General features: G+C 45.5%; 1 protein-coding gene across 2 annotated transcripts; it reads left to right on the top strand.

Moving 5' to 3' along the window:
- The first annotated feature begins 1,266 nt into the window (after positions 1–1,266).
- Brms1 (breast cancer metastasis-suppressor 1-like protein) lies at positions 1,267–27,331 on the top strand. Of its 2 annotated transcripts, none has more exons than XM_089557074.1 (9): positions 1,267–1,766; positions 2,366–2,456; positions 5,766–5,893; positions 11,374–11,453; positions 12,258–12,360; positions 12,460–12,555; positions 15,639–15,703; positions 16,584–16,614; positions 26,907–27,331. In XM_089557074.1, exons 1-9 carry the CDS (start codon positions 1,637–1,639, stop codon positions 26,915–26,917), a joined length of 735 nt encoding a protein of 244 aa, XP_089413200.1. In that variant the 5' UTR covers positions 1,267–1,636; the 3' UTR covers positions 26,918–27,331. The 2 variants fall into 2 exon arrangements, with proteins under 2 accessions (XP_089413200.1, XP_089413201.1); XM_089557075.1 differs by having other exon boundaries at positions 1,269–1,766; positions 12,258–12,354.
- Positions 27,332–27,479: the final 148 nt, after the last annotated feature.

The following is a 27,479-nucleotide window of genomic DNA, read 5'->3' on the forward strand; positions in this document are numbered from 1 at the left end:
TTTTCATGTTTGCCAGTCATGTTTGCCAGAGTTAATTTGCCATGGAACTATTTAATAGAATGAATAAACCCTGATTAAATTAAAGTAAAGCACGGTTTTCTTAATTGTTCATGTGTTGTTGTTTGCGACTGAGAGAAGGATGAAAAGGAAAGTGCACGGGCCTGCCGACTGGCTCCCACCGCTGCCATGTGCAGATAGAAGGAGAGAGTTAAAAAATAATTGAGGAAAGAGTGAAAGAAGAGACGCGCGTCGCAACAACCGCGTCCACTGAAGCGAATACCCCGGCTGAAACAACAGATTCAACAGATGTTTAAACAACCTTTGGGCTTAAGTTGAAACATACACGGCATACACAGCTTTATGGCACCATGAAGCAGTTCTGGCATTCATAAATTAAACTGCAGGGCCATATGGGTCAGTATTACTGGTGATCTGGGCTATGTGAAGCAGATCTTAATCCAGAAGGCAATGACAGTCTGCCGAACCATTGCAGTTGCTTTCATTTCTTTCTGCATGTTTTCGGTATTCGAGAACCCTACCATTGTAAACCCTGAATTGTATCGTCCTTCCCAGTGAAGAGTATGTTTGTCAGTTAATTTTTCGTCCAATCACTGCTAATGTTTCATTGCGTGATTAGCTGAAACGACACGCTGTATACGCGATTTATTGAGGAAATTATCAGCTTTTCAAGGCAGCGACACTGACTAGAGGAATCGCCTACAGAGCCTTTCAGGCAAATTCGCACAGAAATCGGGGAGGTTATACAAGTGAATTTAGTGCCCTTAGAACCAACATCCCTAACAGAAGATGTTTCCCACTTAATCTTGCGGATGAAGGGGAAAAAAATCCGCAAAATTAGTCGTATTCTGCTGGCGCCCATTTCACCACGGCCTGTTTTTGCCCCTGGCAAGATGGCCGCCGGTCGGTCTGGCTTCACCTGTTTCTGCATGCATCTAGAAACGTTGATGCATGCAAAACGTTGTGCATGCATAGGAGGCCTCCACTCCAGAAGTTTTAATATAACCTCCTTGCCATAGATGCCCATAGAGTTAGAACGTCAAAGCACCGTTTCTTTTTTTTATATACAGGAAGGAAAGAACGGAAAGAACCACATCCATGATAAATGGATGCAGTGACTTCGCAAAGGGTCCATAACATAGACCCTATGAGATGTTGCGCAACTGGTAATATCAAAACTCTGTGGTTTTACGAGAGTTCGAAACGCTTGCAACTCGAGCGCGCCGGGCGGAAGTGCATTCCGTTCAAACTACATCCGGTAGTGCGTTCGATTCATTTGTTCGTTTTCTTCAGCGTCTCGAGCGGCTCCGTTTGTTGTGGCGTACTGTTTTTTTCCTCGTTCCAACGTGCGCCTCGTGAGCAGGCGCCGCGTTCTTACTTGGGCCCGTGGTGCGCGTGCCTTCCAGAACGACGAACGCGCAGGTTGCGGCATGTTTTAGAGACGTCCTCCAAAGCCCGCAGCGTTCCTAACTGCAGAGTTCGCGTCGTCGTGGTTCTCGACGGGTATCCAGCGTTGCCCGGCGGCGGCGGTCACTCGCCCACCCCTGTGTTGCCGTTCGAACGCGTCGAGGCACGCGGTAGTTAGCCCGCCGGGACCGGTGCACCGCAGAATCACAAGATGCCCAGCGTCAAAGAGTGCAACAATGACAGCGAAGGCGAAGAGATGGACCAGGAGACACCGGAGAGCGACAAGTCGAGCAACGAAGACTCGGACTCCTCGTCCGGGTCTGAAGAGGATGACAGTTCGGGTAGGTCCGCTTGCGCGGCCCGTTCATCAGCTGGCTGCCCTCTGGTCGTTCAAAAAGGGGCGCCAGTGCCTTAATGCACCGCTGGCCCCAGAATGCGCTGTAGAGCGCCTGTGTTGGTAATTTTGAAACAGCATGGTACAAAACTTGCTCGTTTGGCAGTAACTGCGTTGCTGCAGCTTCAAAGAGTGGTTGTAAAAACAGACGCAGTGGAGTGAGCGTTTGGCTTGCAGTAAATACAGGGAAGTTAACACAAAGACTGCGCCGATGTATAGTGGTTAAGGGCTGAAGCATCAAATGTAGGGTATATATGCATAACGTGCCAGTTGAGGTTTCCCTTTCCGACTTGTTGAATGTAGCATTGCGTTATGTGCTTAATGTCATATTCACAGCACAATGCAGGCATCATCTGTGAAGGGTTGAAGCATAAAATGTAGCGTCTGTATGCATAAAGTGCTGGTTGAGGTTTCCCTTTCCGACGTGTTGAATGTAGCATTGCGTTATGTGCTCAATGCCATATTCACAGCTCAATGCAGGTCGCATCTGTGAATGGGTAGTTGTCAGTGCACAGTGTTGATTACACGTCCTCACACACATTGCAGAGATGGACGAGGAAGACTGCGAAAGAAGGCGGTCAGAGTGCATCGACGACATGGCCGATCTCGAGCGACAATTTATGCACCTCAAGGAACAGTAAGTACTGTTGTCATACCAGTCTGTGTAATGTCATTTCTGCTGATGCAGGACAAAGAATATGGTGTCCCTTCAGTGTAGAACGGTAAAGATAGTATGATTCGTGGATAGAGGACTTGACAGACAAGCGAGTACAGCAAGAAACTTGTGTGTGCATGCTTGGAGCCGGACCAAAGTACCCATATGCTCCCGATAGCACTTGGTGGCTGCTGCTGACCGTTAGTTTTGTTTTCTTTCCTCTAGCTGCTGAGCATTTGTCACTTCCTGATATACATGGTCTGTTCTGAAAGTAGTAGGACTCATTTTTTTTAAACAAAATTTGTTCAAGAGAATAGTACAAACGATTACAATTTTTCAAGGTAGCACCCTTCCGCACCTACACGCTGCTGCCAATGAGTTTCACAGTTTTTGTACGCCTCCAGGAACGCCTGGACCGGAATGCTGTTTAGCTCCCTCGTCACGGCCTGTTGAACCACCCCTACCGATCCGTGATGTTTCCCCTCGAGCGTTGATTTTATTCTCGGAAATAGAAAAAAGTCTGGCGGGGCCAAGTCGAGGCTGTAGGGGGGCTGAGGCAGCGTTGCCGCCTTGTGCTGGGCAAAAAGACGGGGTCCTCATTCACATGATGAAGAAGATCCTACCGGTTGGCCTTTTCCTCCTCTGACAGCACTCCCGACACCAACTTCGCGCACGCTTTCCTCATGGATAAGTTTTCTATCACGATCTCAAGAACTTGGGTTTGAGGAATGCTCAAGTCATCAACAATCATTCTGATACTCATTCTACGATCACTGTTAAGTAAATGCTTCACTCACTACACATTTTCGTTGGTCTTGCTGGTCGAAGGGCGTCTGGAGCGGTCGTCTTCCTCCACTCTTTCCTTACCTTCTCGGAAAAGCTTGTGCCACTCAAAAAACACCTGATCTACCCATGGAAGCGTCACCGTAGGCCTCCGTAATCATGTTGTGAGTCTCTTTGCCCGTTTTACCAAGATTTACTCAAAATTTGATTGCGTATCGCTGATCCAGTAAACGCTCGATGATTCTGCGTGACGAGACGTTTCGATAGGGGTTCACAGTACAAGCGACCTCCTCTCTTCAACGGCCGAGAGCCCACTGCCGATTTTCCCCAGCATTCCCAATATCCCCCTTCAACGATCCTGCACGCGCAGACCACCTCTTGTCCGCCCGTTTGCCCAGAAAAAAACCAGTCCTACTACTTTCAGAACAGACCATGTAAATGGGTTGCACTGACATCTGACTTGCTGCCATGTTGATGGACCAGGAGTACGGCAGTAGCCTATTTGTTCATTTAATTTGCTGATCGCCAAGTGCACTATGGAAGCTCTCTGTAGGGAAACATCATGACTTCCCTGATGTTATATGCAAGCCATCTCTAGGCTGTTCCCTTACCCTTGAGCAGCCATACTGTTCCTTGGCTGTCAAGAAATTGGGAGTCCTTTCTTTGAATGCCACTGTTCACTGTTGTCTTCCCTTGCGCAGTGGCCTCTGCCTTAGTTAATAGCTGGTTGCGTATCACATTGCACCTGGGTTTGCGAAACCTTTTGAATTCCCCGGATGTTATAGAAATCCTTTCGGGAGACCTGAAACCTTACCTCGGAGGTAACAGTGCACATTGTATTTCTTGAAAAATCGAGAAATGAGAAGTTTTCTTGAATGACCGTGGTTGAAAAGGTGTGCACAAGAAACGCCTTCAGAAGCGTAGAGCACAGGCTCGCGTGATAGTCACAGACAGGGATCCATAGGCTAGCGCAAGTTGTACCTTGCTGCCAGGCTTCAAGGGTGGGCTATTTATCTGGTCGCTGGCAAAAGCATAGATTCTTAAACGTGCTGGCCTGCTGTGCTCAGGGGAAGTTGTCTTGAGGTTGCACCCTCAAAGGGATCACTGTGAACAACTTCATCCAGTTATTCTCAGTAAAAATCGATTCCCTGCATCTTTCGGGCTGTGCTGGCGTTTGGCCGGCAGGAAAAGACGCATGTATCGACGAGAAAATTGGATTCAAAAATCTTCACGCCAGTTGATTCAAACTCATGACGTCCTCTCCGAAAAGGATGGCTTCCTACCGTTTTGAACCGAATGGTAGTATAGCGTAGCGTCTTGGATCCACACCCGAAATTTGGTGTTGATGAACACATTTTACTTGGGTCTGGCCAGTGACGACGACGCCTGTATTTTGTTTTTGGTCTTCTCGAGCTTTCACACGCCACGCTCCATTTTTCGGTGAGAGTTGCCTTCAGTTAGAGCATGGTCCCCTATTCCCTAATTCCCTAAAGAAAGGAGCTGGTCACTGTACATACATGGCATGATGATATTGTGAGGGACAAACAGTAATATAGTTCACCAACGCGTATTTCAACTGTGCTTTATTCGCTTTGGAAAACATCAGCTGGATTACGCCCATTGGGAGGTACAGGCCTCTGCACATGGCCTTCTATTAAAGGTGCACTGAAGAGGAATCTGAACATGTCTTTTTGCCGCGGGAACTCGATCTACACGTTCCTAGCATTCTTCGAAACTGCGACTTATTGCCCTGTATCGCCGATTTCCCTAATTAAATCGAATTAACGTCCGGCTCCCGCCCTTTTTTTTAAATTCTGCCTCGTACGATGGGCGGAGTCGACCAACGCGTGAAGTTCCTTTCAGCCAGCTCCGTGGAGGCCTTGCTTTCGCTTTATTTTGTTTTTTAGGTTTCTGTGAATAAATAGTTTCATTCGCAGATAATATAGCCGCAAAATAAGCCCGCAGAAATAAAAATGCGCGCGGACTATTTGCTACTACGGACTACTACGTATTACTCCGCCGATGGCAGAGCGGCAAGCCGCCACGGGACTGGGTGAAAGGCACTCCACGCGTTGGTCGACTCCGCCCACCGTACGAGGCAGAATTCAAAAAAAAGGGCGGGAGCCGGCCGTTAATTCGATTTAATTTGGGAAATCGGCCATACAGGGCAATAAGTCGCAGTTTCTAAGAATGCTAGGAACGTGTAGATCGAGTTCCCGCGGCAAAAAGACAAGTTCAGATTCCTCTTCAGTGCACCTTTAAACTTGCTCTGCCTCATCTGTTCCCTCTCTATTTCTGCAAAGTTTCTAATCTTATCGCTCCATTTGTCTTTTGAATGCCCCTGATCTAAAGACAGAGTACATAATTCTGATGTAATTCTCATCATGGTTTCTTTTCTGTTGCTCAATGGGTAAAAAAAGGAGAACGAGAAAGCAAGCTAGCCGTGGCTAGTATCTGCGGTCCCCCCGGCATTTTTAAGTGACTGTGTTTGTTGTGCTTTTCACTCAGGCTTTACCTCGAGCGAGCAAACCAGATAGAGGCGAAACTTGAAGAGGTAAAAATGGGCCGGGCACCTGAATATCTGCAGCCACTTGAAGACCTCCAGGACAACATGCGGATTCGGATAGAGGTCGCAGGTACGGCTTTTGACTGGTTTCCCTCATTCACAGGGGGCCTGCCAGCTACTACCGTATTTTCCGGTGTATAAGACGCACCCTTGTATAAGACGCACCTGCCATATATGCAAGCTGTCACTGAAAAAGTTTATATATAAGACGCACCCGTGTATAAGACGCACCCCAGTTTACCCAGTTAGGCTAGTGAGGCTTAATTAAACACGCTTGCGCGACTATCGCGAAATGCACCGTACCTGTGAGCAATTCTTAAGCAACGCTAAGTGGTCGAAAAAGGCAACACTCACACCATACCCGTCCACGTTTTAGCAAACAAGAAAGAAAAAACGATACAGCTCCCCATATGTCCATAACAACATTTTATTTCTACTTGAAACCTTCGAAGTCTTCATCTTCAGATGCGCTATCAAAAGGTTCACCCATTTCTGGAAGCAACTCGGCTGAAACATGCACTACGTACACGGAGCAAACAAAGTTGCAAAGGGTGACTAAAAAAGAACGCCGGCTTGTCTTGACAATGGCGAGAAGCGTGATTGTCACCATCTTTTGGCGCTTCTAATTACTTTTGCTTGGGGCCTCCGAAACAGCCGCGCGTTTGTGATCCCGGAAGTCGTCATCCCCGCCGTTTCATGATAAAGATCACCTAGAATGTCGCGCACGGCGGTCCCGGTATTGAAGTATTAACCGTGTTACAACCGCGTTATTGGTAGTGATATATTTTAGGTGAAAAAAGCTTGAGCATGAACCGGAGTAATTGATGACCTCGAAAAAAAAAAAGATGAAAAATTCGCATATAAGACGCACCCTTGTATAGGACGCACCAGCAAGATTTTCGAAAAAAGCCGCGTCTTAATACACCGGAAAATACGGTACTCAACTACGAGGGGGTACCCAAAAGAAACCGGACTAAATTTTTTGGTCGGCAAAGCTTCTGTGGAACCGCGTTTTGCCACTAGGAGCGCATAGAACGAACATTCCAGAGTCAGTAAGCCGAGTGCCGTCGTTGAAGGAGGTCAGACTAGTTTAGGCAGAGTTTTAGAGTGACGACTGTTTTGTGTGAATGTCGTTTTTGCAATGGCTGATTTTCGTAAACAGCATGCGCCGGTGAAATTCTTATCTTTGCTCGGAAAAAGTTGAATGGAAACTCTTGAAATATTAAGAAAGACGTACAAGGACGATGCTATGGGGACAACTCAAGTGTTCCTGAATCGAATCCTGAATCAAAGAAACAATCATGCCAAAGGAAAACTTCAAATTCACCTCGCCTCAAGAAAGCTCGTCAGGTGAAACCAAACCTCAAAACAATGCTGATTTGTTTTGTCGACGTGAGTGGAGTCGTCCATTGAGAATTTGTTCCCAGGGTCAGACAGTTAGCCAGGTTTTCTACTTGGATGTTTTGAAATGATTGGGCAACAGTGTGCGGTGGAAGCGGCCAGATTTGTGGCGGTCGGGTGACTGGTTTTTCCATCATGGCAATGCCCCTGCTCACACAGTCCTGTCTCTACGACAATTTTGGACCAAAAATGGCATGACCCCTATTCCTCAACCCTCATACTCTCCCGACCTTGCCCCGTGCCACTTTCTTTGTTTCCTAGAATGAAAAAATAGGTGAATGGAAAGCGTTTCGCTGATGTTGCTGAGGTGAAGAAAAAACGACGGAGGCACTGTCAAGCATCACAAAAGATGAATTTAAACAATGTTTTGAAAAATGAAATGAAAGATTCGACAAGCGTATCATTGCAAGTGGGGAATACTTTGAAGGAGATTGAAGGTCTGTGCTTAAAATGTGAACAAATAAGTTCAAACAAAAATAAGTCCGGTTTCTTTTGGGTACCCCCTCGTATGCTTTGGGTGTCATTTTTAGGCTGACTGTTAGATTTGCAACATCTAGGTGGGAGAATGAAGTCAGATATATGCATGGCTTATATCTCTAGAAAAGAGATGGAAACTTGAAAGATTGTTCTTACTTGTTTTATAAGATTACCGTATTTTCCGGTGTATAAGACGCAGTTGCTGATGCGTCCTATACAAAGGTGCGTTTTATATGCAAATGTTTCGTTTTTTTTTTTTTCGAGTTCAGAAATTACTCAGGTTCATGCTCAAGCTTTTTTCACTGAAAAAAATATCTCTGCAAAATAACGCGGTTGTAAAACGGTTAATACTTCAATACGGGGGCCACCGTGTGCCGCTTTTTCAGGTGAACTTTATCATGAAACGGCGGGGATGACGACTTCCGGGATCACAAACGCGTGGCCGTTTCGGAGGCCCCAAGCAAAAGTAATGTGAAATGCCAAAAGATGGCGACAATCGCGCTTCTCGCCATTCAAGGCCAGACAAGCCGGCATTTTTTTTTAGTCATCCTTTGCAACTTTGTTTGCTCCGTGTACATAGCACGTACGTAGTGCGTGTTTCAGCCGCGTTGCCTCCAGAATTGGGCGGGCTTTTTGATAGCGCATCTGAAGATGAGGACTTCGAAGGTTTTAAGTAGAAATAAAATGTTGTTGTGGACATATGAGAGAGCTCTTTCGTTTTTTTTTCTTTTTTGCTAAATCCTGCGCGGGTATGACGTGAGTGTTGCCTTTTTCGATCACTTAGCGTTGCTTAAGAATTTCTCGCTGGTAAGGTGAATTTCATGATGGTTGCGCAAGCATGTTTAATTAAGCCTCACTAGCCTGACTGGGGAAACTGGGGTGCGTCTTATACACGGGTGCGTCTTATGTACCAACTTTTTCAGTGACAGCCTGCATATATGGCGGGTGTGTCTCTTATGCAAGGGTGCGTCTTATACCCCGAAAAATACGGTAAGGGGACAAAAGAGTAGGTGGTCTACCCACATTCAAGGGCTATCACCGCTGGTGTAATTGTGTATAGAACGGTACTGGGACCTTTCTCAGGCTCTCTCTACCTTAGTCGCAGTCTTCCCTCGCTTGGTCGAGAAAATAAAGCTCTTAAAAAAAAAAAGTAATCAGTGGGTGTTTCAAGGATGGCTTAGTATCTCTCTTTTTAAGCCTTCCATAGGCTGTTATTATTCTCATTGGTATGGTTGCATGTCAGTCAAGCTCTTAAGAGAACAGGGTAGGCAAATATTTTGAAAAAAATTGGTTTTTTGTTTTTTCGATATTTGTAATTCCCAATCTTTCGTCCATGATTCCCAATGGGTCACTTTTGTGTGCACGAATTATTTACCTCGAAAATTGACTTTTTCCAAATGCTAGGTGGTGACCAACCACGCCTCCTTTCACACCTATGCAATATCTGTACGTCTCCTAGGTTGAAAAAAAAAAAACAGTGGAAAAAAACGCCCGTTTTCTCCATGTTTAGCTGAATAGTTATTGCTCTCCTGGCAACAGCAGTAAATACCCAGCGTTCCGTTTTTAGCGAAAACAATTCTCAGACGCTGCCGGTATATCTCGCGACGCGGGTTGTTTTGCTTCTCTTTCGGCTTGCTTTCACGGTCACAATCGGTTTTTTATTGTTTTGAGGCTTGATTCTAAGCGTTCATGATATGACGAAGACGAAGAAGTCATTTGAAAAGCGGCGCTTTCACGGGAATCATAAGTTTGTTCCTCATGGCACCAAGTCCTCGCTACGCATTCCGACGCTGGACGCAACGGCCGCTGTGCGCGCGTCTTCTTCAAAGCTGTCGCACACGGCAGCACAAATGGATGACCTAAACGCGAGTTTTTGTGAGTTTTTGTGCGTGTAAAGTGTGCAGTGGGGACTTGCAGCAGCTCGAAAATGCAGCCCGAAGAGCTGGCATTGCTTGCACTGACTCTCTCAACTGCGTAAGGCGCTCTTCTTCGCATCAATTCCAGGTGTCAAAAAAGACAGCGTCGGGCCTCTATGAAGTCAACGCGAGGATTGGGTATGCCTTACGGTGCATAGGAAAAGGTGCTGCTGCTGGGAGCGACGACTATACGTTGCATACATGTCTGCACTGCTGGTTACAAAAGAGGCCCGCAAAGCAAGGCAGCAAACGAAGAAGAGAAAGATTGACTCTGGAGGTGGTTACGAGGCTGGTGGTTATTGATCTGATACATCCGCAAGTATTTATAGCGTGCAGGGTTGGAATGAAGCGCTTTTATTTGCGCCACAGCTATTTATCTCGAAATGTCGATTTTTGCAACGTTTGCCCCCTTTTTCTCTGGAACTGTAGCAGGTAGAAACATTATTTTTTGCCAACATTATTGCCGCCTAGGGGGACATCTACTGAACCAGAATTATTAAAGTTAGTTCAAGGGATTTTGTTTCACAAGCTATTCATTGGCCATTTTTGCCTGAAAAATGAGTAGGTTCACTAAAAACAAGAACAAAAAAAGTCTCTTCTTATTACATAATACTTCTGGTTCAGTAAAGAGAACTTGGAGAGATAATTTCAACGGTACCAATATGATTGTTCTAACCTTAACAGATCCTGAGAAAACGGGTCACAAACATAGGCTAAAATACATGGGAGGTATAGGGCCTACCCTGTCCCCTTAAGTATGATCTCTGATTAAAAGTTAGTGCAACACAAAAACAATCGCGAGAAAAGGAAGACGGGACGACGCGCTACTCACAACTGAATGTTAGTGCGTCATCCTGTCGTCCTTCTCTCGTGATTGTTTTTGTGCTGCACTACCTTTATCAGGGACTATGCACCAACTCGCCCAGCAACAAGTTTTACTTGGGTATCTTAAGTATGAGATGAAATGGTTTCTTACTGTGATTTTCTAGCTTTTAATTCCTCTTGTCTTGCTTAAAGGTGCACTGAAGAGGAATCTGAACTTGTCTTTTTGCCGCGGGAACTCGATCTACACATTCTTAGCATTCTTAGAAACTACGACTTATTGCCCTGTAAAGCCGATTTCCCAAATTAAATCGAATTAACGGCCGGCTCCCGCCCTTTTTTTTTAATTCTGCCTCGTACGGTGGGCGGAGTCGACGAACGCGTGGAGTGCCTTTAACCCAGTCCCGTGGTGGCTTGCCGCTCTGCCATCGGCGGAGTAATACGTAGTAGTCCGTAGTAGCAAATAGTCCGCGCATATTTTTATTTCTGCGGGCTTATTTTGCGGCTATATTGTCTGCGAATGAAACTATTTATTCATGGAAACCTAAAAAACAAAATAAAGCGAAAGCAAAGCCTCCACGGAGCTGGCTGAAAGGAACTTCACGCATTGGTCGACTTCGCACATGTTACGAGGCAGAATTAAAAAAAAAAAAAGGGCGGGAGCCGGACGTTAATTCGATTTAATTAGGGAAATCGGCCATGCAGGGCAATAAGTTGCAGTTTCTAAGAATGCTAGGAACGTGTAGATCGAGTTCCCACGGCAAAAAGACAAGTTCAGAATCCTCTTCAGTGCACCTTTAATATCGAGTAGTGTAAGGCTTAGTGTTCTGATGGGTGTTGCACTTTGGGATGCCAGTGTCGAGTCTGTTGCGTGCTCCAGCACATGCTGCCAGTGTTGTGAAGGGGCTGAAGGGAGCACCGGCTGTTTGCGCAGGTATTCTGCGGGAGATGAAGCTGAAGAACATCAAGAGGAAGTACGACGCAGAGGAGATAGCCGCCTTCCAAAACTTCGAGGTGAGGCATGCTTATTTATTTTTTTTTTTTGAGGTGAGGGAAGTAGTAAGAGAATATGTCTACTTAGGGCAGGTAGTGACCGCAGATCCGGATCATGAGAGGGAAATAACTAGAAGAATAAGAATGGGGTGGAGCGCGTATGGCAGGTTCTCTCAGATCATGAATGGTAGCTTACCAATATCCCTGAAGAGAAAAGTATACAACAGCTGTATCCTACCGGTACTCACCTATGGGGCAGAAATGTGGAGGATAACAAAGAGGGTTCACCTTAAGTTAAGAACAACACAGCGAGCTAGGGAAAGGAAAATGATAGGTGTAACGTTAAGAGATCGGAAGAGGGCAGAGTGGGTGAGGGAACAAACGCGGGTAAATGACATCCTAGTTGAAATCAAGAGGAAGAAGTGGGCTTGGACAGGGCATGTAATGCGAAGGCAAGGTAACCGCTAGTCCTTAAGGGTAACGGAGTGGATTCCAAGAGAAAGCAAACGTAGCAGGGGACGGCAGAAAGTTAGGTGGGCGGATGAGATTAAGAAGTTTGCGGGGATACAGTGGTGGCAACTAGCAAAGGACAGGGTTAATTGGAGAGACATGGGAGAGGCCTTTGCCCTGCATTGGGTGTAGTCAGGATGATGATGATGATGCTTATTTTCCTTTATCTGCATCTTGATTGCATTAATTGCACGGCCGAGGTCTCACATTAATCGGCCATTTTCACAATAAACTCTCCCCTGCTGTTGAAAAAAAAAATTTGCTGTTTGTTATGCTATGGAAGATTGGAAGTCTAAAGTTCTCACGATGTTGCAGAGCGAGCGTGCATTACTGAGAGACTCCATCCGGTGTGAACTTGAGGAAAAGATCAGGCGTCTCGAGGAAGACCGCAACAGCATTGACATCACATCAGGTTTGTGTATGGCATTTTTCTTACTATAATGGCTTCTTCTCATTTTGTTTACCTGCTTGAGGCCAGTCTTAAAAAAAATTGGGGAAACACATTTTTTTGTTTCAGATCTCTGGAGTGAACAAGTCACCCACAAGAAGAGTAGGCGTAGCAAGACAGACCCAATGACGACAGACAGGCGGAAGAAGCCAGTCACCGTCACAGATATCCTTTTTTTATTGCCTCTAAACTGTTACTGTGGTTAACTGTGATGTTAATTAACACTGTTCGTCAAAGCCGTCATTTCTTCCTCTCGTATCGTTGAGGCTGGCCCCTTCTCAAGTATTTCTGGGATCATGGGAACCTATGGGGATGTGGTATGACACTCAGGCGTGGCTAACGAGATTGGTACGAGATTGGTACAAGTTAAGAGAATGCCGCCGTGGTGGCTCAGTGGTTATGGTGCTCGGCTGCTGACCCGAAAGACGCGGGTTCGATCCCGGCCGCGGCAGTTGAATTTCTTTGGAGGAGAAATTCTAGAGGCCCGTGTACTGTGCGATGTCAGTGCACGTTAAAGAACCCCAGGTGGTAGAAATTTCCAGAGCCCTCCACTACGGCGCCTCTCATAGCTTTAGTCGCTTTGGGACGTTAAACCCCATAAACCAAACCAAACAAGTTAAGAGAATGCAGTTTGACAGAGGAAGGAAAATGAGGGCACATATATGACGGATCGAAAATATAGGCATAAGTTGAGGCATTACATTCCCTTTGTTGCTGTATGATATAGTGTGGTCACGCGGTTTCTGTTTTGTTCAGTTTGTTCTTCATTGCAGATAGACACGTCCTTGAAAAACGTAAGTAGTAAGGTCTAACACTCTTAAAATAGTTTTAGTAGGGGAACCCAGCACTTGGAGGGGGGGGGGGGGGGGGGGGGGGCACGAAAGTAGCGGGCCCCAACGATACAGGCGCAGCTCTGGTGATGTTTAGAATAGAGGTTCTCAGTGTAGCTGTGCCAGGCTTGGGTTCGTTGACTGCATTGCCATCGGCCAAGATAGTGATATGAAAGTTTTTTTTATATATCTGACTACTTTTCTACTGCACTAAATTAGCAGATAATAACTGAAACAAGCGCAACACACAAAAAGTAGTTTTGACCCTTTATGAGTTGTTTGCCACATGCAGCACCATCTTGGCTGGAACGTGCAGTGATATGTGTAGCAAATGGAATTGTTTTTCATTGTTTTACGTGCATGCAATAATACAGTAGACTCCCTTTAAGACGAACTCCAAGGGACCATGAAGACTGTTCATCTTATCAGAAGTTCATCTAATTAGGAGTGCTTCTTAAAATGATGTTCGAGCATGCAGTGTGGGTCCAAATACTTCGTATATGTGAACAAAGCCATGAAATAGTCTTTTAGGAAAAAAATAATTGCAACATCAGCATTTATTGCACTACTAGTGCAGTGCATCAGGCACTGTTGAGTGTTGCCCAGTCTGTTATTTTTTTTTGTGTCTGTCGAGAAAATCGTCTGCTTGCTACAAGCGTAGGCATATCACTTAACCTTCCAAGAAATCCTTCAGTGCCCTCACAGGGGAGGAGCAGCGACAGTTCTGCTTTCACAGAATCGCCCTTTCAACGGAGACGTGGTTAGGTCTCTGCCTCCCCGCGTCGCATGGATCGTTGGCGGTGCAAAAAAGCTTTCAATTTTTTAGCTTCTTTTTCTTTCCTTCCGCTGAAATACTGCTCGAATGGTCGAGTAAAGCTGCATGGCTTGGGCACGGCTGGTCGTGAAAGTTCATCTTAACCAATTAGCACGTGTGCAGTGTACATCTTAAGCAGATTTTTTTTGCATTGACTCTATGGGAAACCAAACAAATGACCACCACTGTTCATCTTAACCAAGGGTTCATCTTAAGCGAGTTCGTCTTAACGGGAGTCTACTGTATGGAACTAAATAAAAAAGCAGTGTGTTCACAGAATGCCAATTCTTTTTCACTTTTCTTTGGACCAAATCGTTAACCTCATTGAACCTCCCAAGCTTTGACGTCTTGTCGCCATGGCCACCAAACAATGCTTGCTCGCTAAGCCTAGTTGCTCTGCAAATCCGGAAGTAATCTGAAAATTTGGGACATGCTTGTCACTGAAGCTTTGCAATGTGGGCATCTTCAGACAAAGCAAAGGCTATGAGAACCTTTTGTTTGCTGTGAATGTGAGACACGATGTAGCGGCAATGACGAATGAGTGGTGAAGTGATGGGCCCAGCTTCGATGGGTGCCGCTATGTTGCCCAAATGTAGAGCGGCGCAGGACCGCACGCTATTTTGGCGGAATAGCGTTGACCACTAATGTTAACCCAAGACCTAAGGTGTGCTTTACCCATACTTGGGGGCCCCAAGGCTTGGGGCCTCCTATTCTGAAACTCTCTAATACCTTGTTCCTTTTGGCCGCCGCGGTGGCTCAGTGGCTATGGTGCTCGGCTGCTGGCCCGAAAGACGCGGGTTCCATCCCGGTCGCGGCGGCTGAATTTCTTTGGAGGAGAAATTCGAGGCCCGTGTACTGTGCGATGTCAGTGCACGTTAAAGAACCCCAGGTGGTCGAAATTTCCGGAGCCCTCCACTACGGCGTCTCTCATAGCCTTAGTCTCTTCGGGACGTTAAACCCCATAAACCAACCAAACCAACCAACCTTGTTCCTTGGCTATAGTGAACTAGACTACTGGACTAGTGACACGAACGGGGAGGGCACGGGCGTGCTCTCTGGCGTAGCCCTATGGCTGTCGACTTGCTTAAAAAGCCCTGCTTTTCATTAGTGTGGTTTTCCCATGCACTTGGGAGTGATAGAAAGGAGTGAAGCTTGTCATTGCAGAACTTGGACTGAGAACATCAGTAGAAGCGCGAAAACGCATGGGTTAAACACACGGAGAGCCTTTCCAGCTTTAGGGCTAGCATGGCGGCAGCAACGCAGAGCTAGTAAAAGTCACGGTAGTGCCCCCTGCAGCAAGGAGAGGAGTTCTGCTTCAGCTGCTATGCTGCCACTAGATCAGTGTTCTAGTTCACTATAGCCTTGGCACTCCTTTGTCAAACCTGCCTCTGTGCCATAAAGGCTCGTCCGCAGGTTCCCTTTAGCGGTGCAGTACACTCGATGGTGGCGCGGTGGTTGTAAGGTTGTACTATAGCCTTGCAGGGCATGAAGATTTACTCGGAGTAGTGGATGTAGACTTTAATCCAAGTGCCGGTTGTTGGAAGTGCAACTTAATTTGTATGCGCACACGCTTGCAAGTTCTGTCCTTGACCTTGTTCATCCACGACCCTATATTGTGTACATGCTGCGGGAGAACGAGATCCTGGAGGACTGGACGACGATCCGAAAAGTGAGTGTTGTCGCTACTGTGTAATCCTTGAATTTTAGGAGCGAGAAGTCTCCAAAAACAGCGTTTCGAGTTTTTTTTTCTTAATTTGTGTTGAGAAGTCATGCAGCTATGTTTATTCTTTATTTATTTATTCTTTATTCAAGAGTTACCCCGCATTTGCCCGAAGGCGTTATAGCAGGGGGGTTACAGATTGGCAAAAAATGCATCTTCACTTGCAGAGCACACTTGCATTTCGGAAAGCCGGTTCCACTGTTGCACTGTTTTAACAAAAAAATGAATTTGCAAACAAGTTCGTCCTGGTACAGTACTCTCTAATTTTACGGGAATGGTCATGTCGTTGAGAAACGTAAAAGGGCTGTTTTAAGTAACTTTCAAAATCAATCCCCGTTTTTCCGTTTTTAGCCTCAATTTTCTTCTACGGGAAGCGAGTGGTTCCCATTGCAATTTTTTTCATGGCTGTACAACTATCCCTTCGCCCGTACCTGCCCAAGACGAACCTTGCTGCTCTGTTATGAATTTTTTCAAGTTTTTCAATTAACACCCGATGTGCAGGGTCCCATACAATACAGGCATATTCAATGATAGGTCAAACACAAGAAAGAAAAGCAGTTTTCCTGAGGTTTGGCTGCGAGGACCTTAAACTCCGCTGTATGAAATTTAGTGCCCTACCGGCTTTGCTGCTAATGAACTAGTGAGGTAGGAGTGAGAAGGGGAGCATGTCGGGTTCGTAATTCTTTATAGCTTCTTTGTCACCCAGAAATTAATGAATTAGGGAACTGAGCTGATGTCCAGCTTCTGCCTCTATAAAATCGTAATGACTACTGCTGCTCCTAGTGTGTTCTGTTGCATTTTACACCCAACCTTTCCATCCCCATTTCAGGCCTTGAAGGCTGCAAGGCAGAAGAATGACTGTGAGTCATGAAATCAATTCTTTGTACTGGTCTAGTTCTGTCTTCTCAGTGAGCTGTATTGCATGTTGTCAACTGCTGTCTTATCTTAGTTGATGATTATCTTGTTGCAGATTCATAGATCCGTCTAACGGATCCCGTCCTTGGTCGATAATGTGATGTCGGCCTAGGCAGCCGTAAGAACTGAGTCGAGACTCGGGATGACATGATGAATGAAGATTTATTCAGGCAGGAGGGGTTTAGGTAGGGAAATGACCACGCCATAACTAACATCCAATAACAGTACTTATTCAAGCACAAAGACGATGCAGTGAACAGAAACAGTCCAAAACTACAAGTGTGCTACCAAGACATCACCGTGGCTCCGTAAGAACTTGCCAGAAGCAGCGACCAAAATATCTCGGCATGAGGTCGCAGAATTGAATGCTAGTCATCGCAGCCACGTTTTGATGTAGATGAAACCCAAACCCGCCTGTGTGCTGTGCGTTATATCAGTGCATGTTAAAAAAAAACTGGTTAGATTTAAATTAATCCTGAGTATTCTACTATAGCAAGACTCTCTCTACCAACACTTCACAACATGGTTTGGGTGTGCACTACAGTTGAGACCATTACAGTGCCTTTCCTCACAACAACTGCACCACCCTTATGCATGGCATATATGTTTTCGAAGATATTTTTGCAGGCTGTATAATTTTATTTTTAGGTTTTTTTTATCCAAAATGGAAGGATCTGCCAAACTTCAGCATTTTCTAGGGTTTGGGCTGCACGTGGACAGGAACGCAGAAAATTGGTTGTGCAGGAAAGGAAAGGTGCAGTAACTAACTCTCTGGACAACTCAGCTGCACTTTGTGGGAAGGGAGGAAGTAGGGAGCAGAAGAAAGTAGAGAGAAAGCGGCACCTCAGTAGAGTGCTTGGGGTTCATTTCAACTGCCTGGGGTTCTTGGCATTCACTGACTCCGCTTAGCACATGGGCGTTACTTAGTAAAGGTCAGGTTCTTCTCCCACCTCGCTACTTCGAGGTGCACGTTGATTTGGCGGAGAGCGTGTGGCAGACAGTCAGACAATAGACGAAGGAATGTCACATGGAGGAACAGAGGAACTGGGCTTTATGATACCAACAAAATACAGAAACTAATGCATATAGTAGTGACAGCAGCTTATCCCGCAGGGGCACCTTTTGAAACGAGGTGTTGGTGCTTGGCGCCACCACGGACCCTTAGCCCCCATACCGAAGCTGTCATCCGTACCGTGGCGATAGGTTGAAAGGTGGAGGGAAGAAACCATGAACGGTGGCGGTCGAGGAAGTGGTCAATCCTCGGCCGATGGGCTCCTCGTTTGTCTACCAGGCGGGGAGTCCCGGGACCTTCCTCTGTGCATAAGGGTGAATCAGAGGCGACAGAGTATTAGGAACCCTTAGCCAGTACATGCCGTATGGAAAAATTTGCAAAAAAATCTGATCGGCCCCCAAAAAGGGGTCGCACCGATGCGAAAAAATTGATGCCACAGAAACCAGAAACGTTTCCGAAGTTTTTCATGGTTCACTCAAATACAGATGAACCTGTAGCAAACTTGTCTGCATTTGTGATCGCCAACACTCTAAAGATTTGTGTAGGCAGAAACTACAAAGCAAAAAAGCAGCGAACCGGAGATCTCCTTGTAGAAATAAACACAAAAGAACAGAGCACCAAACTGATGTCATTACAGAATCTTGGAGAAACAAGTGTACAGGTAACCCCGCACCGCACCCTCAACCACTCAAAGGGCGTCATATCCGAACATGAACTCCTGCAGAGTACCGATGCTGAAATGGAAGAACTAGCTCAACAAGGAGTAATAGCAGCCCGACGAATAACCATCCGGAGAAACAGTGCTGAAATCAATACAAAACACATTGTCCTAACTTTCAATGGCACAACTCTGCCTGACTCCATCCACGCCGCATACCTCCATTGTAAAGTCCGCCCATACATACCGAATCCAAGACGATGTTTCAAGTGCCAGCGCTTTGGACACAGCATTTTGGCTTGCCGAGGTAAACCCACTTGTGTCACATGTGCAGAAGACGCACATACCGAGGAAAGATGTGAACGTACACCAAAATGCATCAACTACAATGGCACACATGGCGCGTACTCCAGGTCGTGCCCAGTCTGGAAAACAGAAAAACAAATCATAACTTTGAAGACCACAGAAAACCTGTCCTACCTTGAGGCAAAAAAACGCGCCTCTTTCCAGCAGAAAGGGACATACTCCGAAGCGGTGACGCGGGGACCGCCGCCGCCTTCGGTTTCTGTCGGCACACAGGTCGATCCGAAGGACCTGGGGTCGACAACCAAGTCCCCACCACAGAATTCGGTGACACAGTCCACAGAGCTGAAAATTTCGCGGGAAGACCTTGCGATCCTCGCCGGAGGCCCTCAGGCCCCACTTTCAGCAGCGGCATCTTCGGCGACAAACATCCAGAACAGCTCTGCTGAACTGGACCTGTCGCCCCACCCCTCTAAGAAGGCAACTGCTGGCCCAAGAGACTCTGCCGCTGGAGCAGGGCCTGGTTCAGCGGTGCCAGCAAAAAAGACGAATGTGAAGGCCACGGGCCATCGCAACCAAGAAGCATCCTCCACGTCCACCGTGGAGGATATGGATGTCAGCGAAAGTCCGCCGACATCTAAAACTCACACATCCGTGGTGTCTCCGCAGAAATCCGGCGCCATGAAAGTGGCGACGGCTTTAACTCCTGGTTCGCCACCGCTGCAGCGGCGGCGAGACTCCCTAGAGAAAAAAGGGAAACCACGAATCACTGCTCCTGAAAATAAGTAACTTTCCCCAATCCCCAGCTTATCACAATGGCATATCTAATACAGTGGAACTGTAGAGGTCTACACAGAAACTACACAGACATAACCGATATGCTCAAAACAATGGCACCTACAGCTGTGTGCCTGCAGGAAACGAACCTTTGGCCACAGCACACAAACATCCTAAAACGATATAATATTTTCCGGAAAGACCGAGTGCAAGCTAGCCGACTCTCGGGAGGCGTCGCTATCATTACGCAAAGCAATGTCCCTGCAAGAGAGGTATCATTAAAGACAAACTTAGAAACGGTCGCAGTAAACATCATTAGCCATAAAACAATAACAATATGCTCTGTGTACATACCACCACACAACACAGTTACCAGCGCCGCCGCGGTGGCTCAGCAGTTATGGTGCTCGGCTGCTGACCCAAAAGACGCGGGTTCGATCCCGGCCGCGGCGGCTAGAATTTCTTTGGAGGAGAAATTCTAGAGGCTCGTGTACTGTGCGATGTCAGTGCACGTTAAAGAACCCCAGGTGGTCGAAATTTTCGGAGCCCTCCACTACGGCGTCTCTCATAGCCTCAGTCGCTTTGGGACGTTAAACCCCATAAAACCAAACCAACACAGTTACCATGCATGACCTAGAAGAACTTCTGGGACAGTTGCCTGAGCCATATTTGATAATTGGGGATTTTAACGCACACTTCTCATTCTGGGGAAGTGAGCATACTGATTCCAGGGGTCAGCTCATCGAAGATTTTATTCTTTCAAATAGCATATGTTTAATGAACACAGGAAAAGCAACGTACTGCTGCCCGAGCTCTGGAAAAATGACCTGCTTCGATTTAGCGTTTGCATCACCATCGGTTTTTAATGATTTTATTTGGGATGGTTTAGATGACCCACGGGGAAGTGATCACTTACCTACAGTTTTAAATCTAACATCAGCTACATCCATCCTCCCTACGAAGCCACGGCGATGGAAAATGCACCTCGCCGATTGGGCACTTTTCAGAACAAAGGCCACACTGGAAAAAGAATATGCCGAAACCCTTACGATAGAAGAAATAAATGAAAAATTTTTGACATGCTTAACATCTGCAGCAATAGAAGCAGTCCCACAAACATCTGAAATTGCACGAAAAACACATAAAGTTTGGTGGTCAAACGAATGCACATTAGCTAAAAAGCAGCAAAACAAGGCTTGGGGCAACCTTCGCAGATATCCCACTGCAGGGAACTTGCTCACCTTCAAAAGGGCTAGAGCCAAAGCACGATACATTAGACGCAACGCAGAAAGGGCATCATGGCAACAGTACATATCCTCGATAAACAGCTCAATATCATCAAAGAAAATGTGGGAGCAGGTGCGGAAATTCACAGGAAATTTTCTCCTTTTACATTTCCAATGCTAACAACACCCGGTACTCAAACAACATTAGAAGAGCAGGCCAACATATTGGGTGAGCATTTCTCTACAGTTTCTAGCTCATCCAACCACACACACACATTTCAAAAGCACAAAACAGTAGTATAAAAACAAACTTCCCTTCGGGACATGCATACATGAAGACTACAATCAGCTTATTACAATGCAGGAACTAAACACAGTACTAACATCTGGTAAAAAGACAGCACCAGGCCCAGACAATATACATTATGCCATGCTTGCTCACCTCTCTGAGACTGCCATAGAGGCTCTCCTAAAATTTTTCAATAAAATATGGATGAGTGGAGAAATCCCCCATGCATGGAAAGAAGCAATCATAGTACCCTTCCTAAAACCTGGCAAACCACCAACTAGTCCCACCAGTTACAGGCCAATAGCACTCACTAGCTGCGTAGCAAAATCATTCGAAAGCATTCTAAACATCAGACTAACCTTCATACTTCAGTCTCGGCAACTTTTAGATATACACCAATGCGGGTTTAAAAAGACATGTTCCACAACCGATCACCTTGTACGCTTTAATACAGTCCGGGAAGCGTTCATCCACAACCAACACTGTATCGGTGTCTTCTTTGACCTGGAGAAAGCTTACGATACCACGTGGAGGTTCGGTATCCTCCCGTGACCTAGCGGACCTAGGTATCCGCGGCAGGATGCTGAGCTGTTTGAGCAACTTCCTGACCAATCGCACGTTCAGAGTCTGCCTAGGCGCAACCTTCTCCAAGACTTTTATCCAAGAAACTGGTGTGCCCCAAGGGTGCATCCTCAGCACGACCTTATTTGTCATCAAAATGAACTCCATAGGAAAAGTAATCCCAAAATCCATCATGTACTCAGTTTACGTAGACGACCTCCAAATAGCATGCACGTCTTCCAGCATACCTACTTGTGAGCGGCAAATACAAATAACAATAAATTAACTGGCTACCTGGGCAGATAGAAACGGATTTAGATTTTCCCCTCAGAAAACAGTAGCGGTTCTGTTCTCTTTGAGACGAGGCCTACAGGCCGACCCCACACTATATTTAAACCAAATCCCACTACCTGTCAAACAAGAGCATAAATTCCTAGGGATAACTTTCGATAAAAAGCTCACTTTCTTGCCACATATAAACAGCTTAAAGAAAAAAGCTTCCCAGGCCCTCAGTGTGCTGAAACTACTATCAAGAAAACGCTGGGGGTCTGATAGGGCTTCCCTGTTACATATATATCGTTCTCTGGTTCGCTCTAAGTTAGACTATGGGTCCATAGTATATGGCTCAGCAAGAGCGTCCTACATAAAACGACTGGATCCTGTCCACAATCTTGGTTTAAGGTTGTCTTCCGGTGCTTACAGAACTTCCCCAATAGCAAGTCTGTATGCGGAAACTAATGAATCTTCCTTAGACGATCAAAGAACTGCACTAACTTGTGCATACATCCTCAAAATCCTTTCTCAGCCCAAACATCTCTGTTACCCAATTGTCACGAAATGCCCATCCCGAATACTCTTCAACAACAAGCCGCATGCGATTAAGCCGTTGCTCTTGTGCTTCGAAGAAAAATGTCAAGCTCTGAACATACTAAATGAAATCAAAAATATTGCCCCAAGACACGAAGCGCTACCACCGTGGTACACTCTCCCCACAGTGTGTGACGTCACACTAACACGCCTCAGGAAAACCTGTACACGACACGACCATATAATACAAGAATATCTAGCACTACAACAAAAATACAGAAATTATACTGCATTTTATACTGATGGGTCAAAAACTCGTGCTCATGTAGGAAGCGCAGTAATACAAGGAAAAAATAAAAATGCAGTACGACTGCCCTCATGTGCTACAGTGTTCACCGCTGAGTGTTATGCCATTTGTGTTGCGGTACAGAAAATAACAAATGAAAACATCAAAAACAGCATCATTTATACAGATTCACTGAGCGTCCTTACAGCATTAAACTCCAAAAATGCCACGGAGCCACTGATAGGGAGCATCATACACAAGATAGTAAAGGTCACAGCACAAAAACATGTTATAAAATTCTGCTGGGTTCCCAGTCACGTTGGTATTAGGGACAATGAGAGAGCCGACATGTGTGCTGCACAAGCCAGAACCATGGAAATAAAACATGTGAATTTGCCTCCTAGGGATTACATGAATTTAGTACGTAGCAAACTAAGAGCCAAATGGCAAGCTTCCTGGGAAAATGAAGGAAACAACAAGCTGCATACTGTAAAGCCCATTTTAAAAGAATGGAAATCAAGCTTTAGTGTTTTGCCTCCCGCACTGTAACTGCACAGTTTGTGACAGTTGAGCTGATGACTGCTCATGCTGCTACAGCCATCTGGTGTGTTTGAACGCACCAGAGAACATCTAAGAAAAGTCAAGCAAAACTAAACCCTTTTTTTTTCTTTCACTTGCTTGTTTAATTTCTACACTTTTTCCTGTGTGTATATTATAAACTTGCTTATCAGGCTAAGGTCTATACTAACGAAAGCAGTTCAAAATTACGATCTTGATGTTAGCAGAGCCTTGCTATTTGTTGAATTACTTGCTGTATAAGACATATAGTGTCTTGTGAAGCTGTTTGGAATTAAGGCGCTGCCCTACATATTTCAGCATGAAGTGGGTAAGTGTTTGATGTTCACCAAATGGTGTTTACCAAATGGCTCGGGAATTTTCATGCAGTGTCTTTCATACGTCTTGGTCATATGCATTGGAAGAGAATATACCGTGCAGTCACACCGCATCACGTTATAGAACTTGAACGAAAACCAAAGTCTGATATTCTGCTAAATGGTACTGCAACGAAGGGTTTCAGTATTTCAGCCAGTAGTTTCGTTTACGGAAGCATTGGCAAAGTCCTTGCAGAAGTGTGGCTCTGAATTGGTAGGCATTGAGAAAACAGGTTTCACTGTTGCCTCGTCGAGTACCTTTGGACACTTGCCAGTGTTGAGGGTCTTGAAAAAAAATTATGCTGGTAAGCAGGGACAGTCTTAACCCTTTGAGGGCCGAATTATTTTGAAGAAAACTTTCCCAGGTGGTCAAATTACTTTATTGCGGATCTTGAATCGTAGATAATCGAGAATAAATAGTAAAAAAAAATTAGGAACAGTACTTTGGTGACAGCATCACTCACAACTGGAAAATGTTGAATAGAATAGCAATGGTGATAAGCAAGCTACGAGCAGCACCAATGAAGATAGAAATCAACTTTCGCCGCCTCTGCAAAACAGTGCCCACAAAGAGAAAACACGTTTCGCGCGACTCCGTTGCGATCCCGCGGCGGAATCGAAACCGCGTGTGCACGTTGCCACAGAGGGCGAGAATACCTCGCGAGCAACGGTGATAAGCAAGCTAAGAGCAGCGCCAATAAAGATAGAAATCAACTTCGGCAGCCCCTGCAAGATAGTGCTGACAAAAAGAAAACTCAAATTTCGCGCGACTCCGTTGCGATCACGCGGCGAAACCAAAACTACAAAAGGGGTGTTGCCGCAGTCTGTGCCGCCGCGCTAAAGCTAGACATAAGTTCTGCTTATGTCCGTAAGAAGGCAGCACAAAATTCAAACACTTCTTGTAAGTCCTAAGAGGTGGCAGCACCCCCCAGTGAGGACGCATTGTTCTTTTGGCGCAAAATTTCAAATGGCAAAGACCTTGCGGGACAGAAAACTGCCGCCGTACATATACGGCAAAAACCTTCAAAGGGTTAAGTTACAATGCCTGCACCGTATAGGAGGGTGCATAGCCTTGTTTTGCTGTCATTAATGTCTTCGTTGACTTCCTTTAAGTGACAAGACTAGAATGTGAATATTTTTCCTTTTGCCATTAACATTCTGTTTCGTCTAAACAATATGGTGTAAGATACCTCTGTTTCATTTATGTGCAAGAGTGGATTCCACAAATTGTAAATGTCGGCCCATTCACTCCTCCTCGTGCTTTTCTGATTACCAACGTTCACTCTGTTATACCCGTGTTACACGGGCGTTTTCAACGGCAGTTCAGTTAACCCTCAGTTGAGTATTTCAACTGTCGTTGATTTCAAATGGATTCGCTTGCTGTGACACGAGCACTTCGCGTTCAGTTCAGTTAGCTCACTAACCACGTGACGTCGCCTCTAGAGCGAAATGAAAGTAAATAAAAACAGCGTATACATTTTTTTGTGTGTAGTAAATGATCATCTTGTGCATATTCTTTCCTATAGCGACAAATTTTGTGCCTTTTTTTTTGCTTTTGGGCAAAAATTTGCGTGACGATGTCGGTTCGTAGCCAAAACTATCCGATGTGGGTGGGTTCGCTGGTCGTCGTCGTTTTTTTGTGTGTTTTCTCACTTCGACTGCTCGACGCACGTGCTATGTCAACCTGTGTTTAATGCGTCTCCAGTTTTATTTGGAGTGTTTTCTTAGTTTGCCGCAATACACTGAGCCAGGACAATCTACTACGGGAAATTTTTTTATCCGTTGGACGCCATCTTGACAGTTGGCTGTTCAACTTGGACCTCCGATCTCAGTCGAACTCAACTGCCGTTGAGATTTGAACGGCAGTTAGCGCTGCCGTGTAACACTGCTAACTGCCGTTCAGTTCAACTGACGGTCAACTGAACTGCCGTTGAAAACGCCCGTGTAACAGGGGTATTAGTGGTCCATGTAGCGCCCGTTTATTGAGTAGTAGTCTCCAGTTATGCGACAGCTGATCTAGGTAGACGTGTGCAAGCTGAATCTGTAAATACTGGCGAAAAACATGGTACAGTGTGCTGGAGCCTGGCAATTTTACCATGTTTACTCGCATAATTTGTGCACTTTTTTTCTTTGAATTAAGGCTTCAGAAAAGGGGCGTGCAAATTATGTGGCGATGTCTCATTACTGAGAGGCGTGATCACGGCCAATGTTTTCCATAACCTATGCATATGCCTTTATCGCGGTGATGTTCTGGTCGACAAAAGCACTCTCCCTCTTTCGTTTACCACCGCTGTGACTAATCATGGCCTTGTGAAACTCGCGGTACGTTGATACCGTCCAGCATACCAGGCACACGTACTGCCAGACTGTCAAACCACACGACCACACCACGAAAACACACTGACTTGCACATGGCACATGGGAAGCGTGACCCTTGTAAAAATGGTCTATAGACTTTTTGTAGACTGTTGCCTCTTTATACAAATTTCCTTTTGACAATTCATAGTCTATAGACTTTCTGTAGACTAAGTTTACTAAAAGTGTATGGTCACAAATATATAGATTCTCTATAGACTGTCTGTGGGATTTGTATTGTCTATATAGAGTAGTCTATAAGGTTTGCTATAGAAAGTCTATCGACTTTATAGACAAATGTCTGTGGGCAGTCTATGGACTAAAATTTTTTGTAAGGGCAGAGCTCTTTCGCAGCTGGTAGGGAGGAGTTTGGAAAACTGGAACTCTTATTGCCTTGCCAAATGCGTCGAGGCGCAGTGGGCCAGGCACACCACGCTGCATGACATCGTTCAGCGGGACGTGTGCCCTAGTGTCCACTAAGATTTGGGCATTGCCATCGAAAACTTCGTTGTGTCTAAGCCAACACCCACAAATCTTCCAGAGAAATGCTCCGTGCGGGCTTCGCTTGAGAGAAGTTTTTCGAGTGTGTGGTGCTTGACTGAGGGAGTGGTAATTTGTTTACCACAACAAATAAATGACTAGGTGCTAAGCAGCATTACAAATTGATGCACTCAACGTGAGATGTCCAGCAGGGTTCATTATATCCCTTTGTAGGAAAATTTTATTTCGTAAAAACGAGATATCACATACATGGGCTTGTATGGTAGTTTCCAACAGGAATAGCTGTTGCTTTGTTGTATTCATTATTTCGTAAAGCGTTTCGTTATACCGAGTTTTGAATGTAGGTACTGGCACCGAAGCCTGGCATTTAGCAGTGTGAAAAGTTTTTTTTTGAAAACTGATTTTTTTTTTATGTGGAAGTGTGTTTTTGAAAAGAGTGGTGTCTCTGAGTTTGCAGTGCTGCTTTGTTACTTTGGCAGGTGCTAATTTTAGCTCGTTTAACCCCCCCCCCCCCTGTTTTCACCATGCAGTGCTCGTCTAAGCACATTTTTTTCGTCGAGCTCATCGCAGCTGTCAGGCTGCAGACATCCGAGTTTGTACATAGAAGCAGAGGATGGAATGCAACCAAGTGTCATCAAAATCATCATTGCCCAAGAGTGCATCACAGTGCAAGACACACATTTTCTAAACAGGCAGCGTGCTTACCGGTCATACGTTGTTTCTTTGTGTGCTTGTTTAGATCCATTCTGGTTTTCCTTTTTTTTCATGTCTTGTATTTATATGTGGATTGATTGTTACTATCACTGCCTTGATAGTAACTTTGCTGCTAGAGCAGTCGTTTAGCAAACCTTGATTTAGAGCTGTCGCGTTTTGTTTAGAATTTGCTGCTCTGAGTGAGCTGCTCACATTTTTCCACTTCATGCTGGTATGTAAATAAAACATGTTTTCAATTATATACGTCTTTTTTACTCCTGTTGTATTAATATAAAGTGTAATAAATGAGCTTCACACAGACTCAGTTATGCTAATGAATGTCGACATTGTAACCACACGATTTTATCAGCTGTTGGCACACTTTGCTATTTGGCCCTAGGTGGGTGCAG

This window comes from Amblyomma mixtum, chromosome 8 (genome assembly GCF_055824585.1).
Source record: "Amblyomma mixtum isolate Tamu chromosome 8, ASM5582458v1, whole genome shotgun sequence".
In the NCBI taxonomy this organism is placed as follows: Eukaryota; Metazoa; Arthropoda; class Arachnida; order Ixodida; family Ixodidae; genus Amblyomma; species Amblyomma mixtum.

Excerpts from the sequence above, each read along its gene's own strand:
- Brms1 (XM_089557074.1), top strand. The coding sequence starts at position 1,637 with ATGCCCAGCGTCAAAGAGTGCAACAATGACAGCGAAGGCGAAGAGATG. Across the intron at positions 1,767-2,365 it reads TGAAGAGGATGACAGTTCGG|AGATGGACGAGGAAGACTGC; the intron begins GTAGGTCCGCTT and ends CACACATTGCAG. Across the intron at positions 15,704-16,583 it reads ACTGGACGACGATCCGAAAA|GCCTTGAAGGCTGCAAGGCA; the intron begins GTGAGTGTTGTC and ends TCCCCATTTCAG.